Source organism: Rattus rattus, chromosome 7 (genome assembly GCF_011064425.1).
Source record: "Rattus rattus isolate New Zealand chromosome 7, Rrattus_CSIRO_v1, whole genome shotgun sequence".
Classification (NCBI taxonomy): Eukaryota; Metazoa; Chordata; class Mammalia; order Rodentia; family Muridae; genus Rattus; species Rattus rattus.
Window position 1 is genome coordinate 9,241,714 of NC_046160.1, and position 2,958 is coordinate 9,244,671.

The 2,958-nt window shown below is 53.4% G+C and overlaps 1 protein-coding gene across 1 annotated transcript in view; it reads right to left on the bottom strand.

Annotated features, from left to right (window-relative positions):
• The window catches only part of Mta3 (metastasis associated 1 family member 3), a 119,042-nt gene extending 116,329 nt beyond the window's left edge, over positions 1-2,713 (bottom strand). The window contains exons 1-2 of the mRNA XM_032908765.1: positions 2,674-2,713; positions 485-552 (exon numbers count right to left, since the gene is read on the bottom strand). Coding sequence (XP_032764656.1) covers positions 485-552; positions 2,674-2,701 — 96 coding nt within the window. The 5' untranslated portion in view covers positions 2,702-2,713. The remainder of the gene's footprint in view (positions 1-484; positions 553-2,673) is intronic.
• Between the last annotated feature and the right edge of the window lie 245 nt (positions 2,714-2,958).

The window sequence follows — 2,958 nt, forward strand, 5'->3', positions numbered from 1 at the left end:
GGGGGAGGGGAGGCCCAGGCTGTGGCTCAGGCTGACCCTGAGCGGCCGTGCGCCTGACTATAGGCATAAATCGCCACGCCCAGTCAGATTCTTCTTTCTAGAGGAGGAACATATTAATTTGCTAACAGATGTGAAACGCAGCACCTGAGAGGCTGAGGCAGGAGGATTGAGGTGTTTGACATCAGTGAAAGCCTGGCTCAAACAAACAAAAACACATTGTACAGTCCTAAATATGACCAAGAATCAAGTTACACAAATTACCGGCCTCATCTTTACAGCCCAAAGCAATGTGAGGAAAACTTGCAATCTTTTATTCAGTAACATTAGACAAAAGTCTTTATAAAAAGTCAACAAATATTCAGACGCCTACAGAGCTCTGTAATCAGTCTGGAACTGAAAGTAAAAAAAAAAAAAAAAATCACCTCTTAGGCCCTTTACCCAGTAACCACATTAGTGTTCCACAGATGATGTAACTCGGGCTCACCTTGTTGAGTTCCTCTATCCTTCTGATTAGGTATGGGTTGCTGGAGGAATTCTCAAAGTAAACATAATCTGCAAACAAAAAGTTACAAGTCTTTTCAACAAAAAGTTCACATTTGACAGCTCACAGCAGGGTTTTTGTTTTGTTGTTGGTTTGGTTTGGGGTTTTTTTTGTTTTTTTTTGTTTTTTGTTCGTTTGTTTTTGGTTTTGTTTTTGACAGGGCCACATTAGGTAGCCCAGGATGTCTTGGAGACCTGGCCGGGTTAAGCAGACCCGCCTCCGGCTCAGGGAGACCTGCCTGCCTCTGCCCAGGACTGGAATGCTGGGATTAAAGGCGTCCAACAATCTCTCGGGCTTCAGCTCTCTACACCAAGCGATTCACTTTAGGAAGTAGGTAATCACCTCCATTAAAACTGTTCCAAGTCTATTCTTTGCTAGAAGTCCCACTTCCGACTAAGTACCCCAAGCTCAACTAGAACTGGACACACCCCTGCCTCACACTCTCAAGTGTGGAGATTAGTGGCATGTACCAGGAACCACATCCTGCTTGAGTTTCTTCTTCTTTTAGAAAATAGCAGCCCAGGCCGGCAAGAACTGGCGATGTAGCTGAGTCTGGTCTCTAGCTCCTAAGCCTCCCGCCCCCACTCTTACAAGGCTGAATTTATTGACATGGGCCACAATGGCCACTCTTGAATTAATTCATTGGGTGGAGTGGGGAAACAAAGGAAGGGTCACAAAGCAGAGGTCAGCCTCAAGCTACATAGCAAGACTTTGCCTCAAAAAAACAACAAAAGGCACAGGCCTTAATTAAATCCCAGCACTTGGGGGTGGGCAGAGGCAAGCAGATCTCTGTGAGGCCAGCCTGGTCTAAGAGTGAGTTCTAGGGCAGCTAGGCCTAAATAGACACCCTGCCTCAAACAAACAAACCAACCAACCAACCAACCCACCACAATATGAGAGGCAGACCCCTTCATCACTATGTATCAGAACACACTAAAGCACCCTCCCAAAGCACCTCATCCCTCCAATACAATCAGCCCCGAACGACGTTTCTTACATAAAATTGTTGACCTAAGACAAATTAGGAGGGGAAAAAAAGCTTACCAGCTCAAATTCATTTCCAACGTCAACTTAAAAAAAAAAAAAAATCGGCGGGCAGAGTGTGTAAGGGAAAGCCAGGTAATAAACTTTTCCTTACTCTACCTGGGATGGGGAGGAATAGGGCTGGGTGTTGGGATTTTTTTTATCCTTTTATTATATTTTATTCAACTCCATTTAGACTCTTCTTATAAAGAAATCATGGCCAAGTTTTCAAGCAAACCTACGGGATTTTTCCAAGCGTGGCTTTTCCTCCACAGAGAAGCTGGAAACTTCCCACTATGTGTTTACCTGAGAGACTGCACAGTCACGGTCTACCTTAGCGGCTCTCTCCCAGCTCTCTGCTGCTAAGTGGCCTCATTTAGCCAGGCCATTCCCCACCACCATCCATCAGGAGCTCAGCTAATGAGCAAAGACGGAAGAGCAAGTCTCACTCACAAACACGCCACTTATCTGAATTATTATTTTACCAGGAAGGAGGGAGGGAGGGCGTCGTGAGCAGGGAAAGTTTGTTTGACCTTATTTCTCTCTTCTGCAGTAGGCTGGGAAGACAGACAGCGGAGCCAACGTCCAGGCTGAGCTCAACTCCCCACCTGGGGCTGCGGCTCCCTGGCCCCACACACAGCCCCACTCTTAGGGGGGCTGAACGAGGAACCGAAGGGAATGGGGGTGAAGCAGCGACGGTGCAGGGCCCAGGCTATGCAAACAGGCCTGTCCAGCTGTGCCCCCATCTGGGCCACCATCGCCCCCCAGCCCACACTAACACAGAAGCAGAAGCGGGGGTTGGGGGGGGTGCTCCAGCCCCCGGTGCCCAAAAGCCACGCGAGGGAAAGGCCACTCAGCTAGGGGGCTTGCAGAGGCCCTGTCCCTTTAGGGCGTACGTAAAGGGGGTGTCCGATGCGTATCCCCAGAAGAGGCCTGGCCCTGAGACGCCGGGCAGGAGCGGTGGGGGAGGGGAGTGGGGGTGGGGAGCCCCCTGCGCCCCGCCCGCGGCGCCCTCAGTCCGAGCTCCCGGGCTGCTGGCAGTAAGCGTGCGCCTCCCGGTTGCTCCCACCGCCCGCTCCCCGACGGGCCGGGAAGGCCGACCTTCCTACCTCCGACCCGGGCCATGTTGGCCGCCATGTCCGCCCGCCCGCCCGCGGAGCCCGAGCCGAGCCCCGCCCGCCGCCGCCGCCTCAGCCTCGACCGCTGCCGCCGCCGCCGCCGCCTCGCCACGGGGGAGGGGGAGGGAGGGGAGGGACACCGAGGAGGGGCTGTGCCCCCAGCGCCGGCAGAGCGACGCCGAGCGGGCCGGGGAGGCCGGAGCGCGGCGGGGACGGGGCGACGGGCTGCGGGGGGCCGAAGACCCCGGGGCCACCCGCACTAGCCTCGGGTAGCAC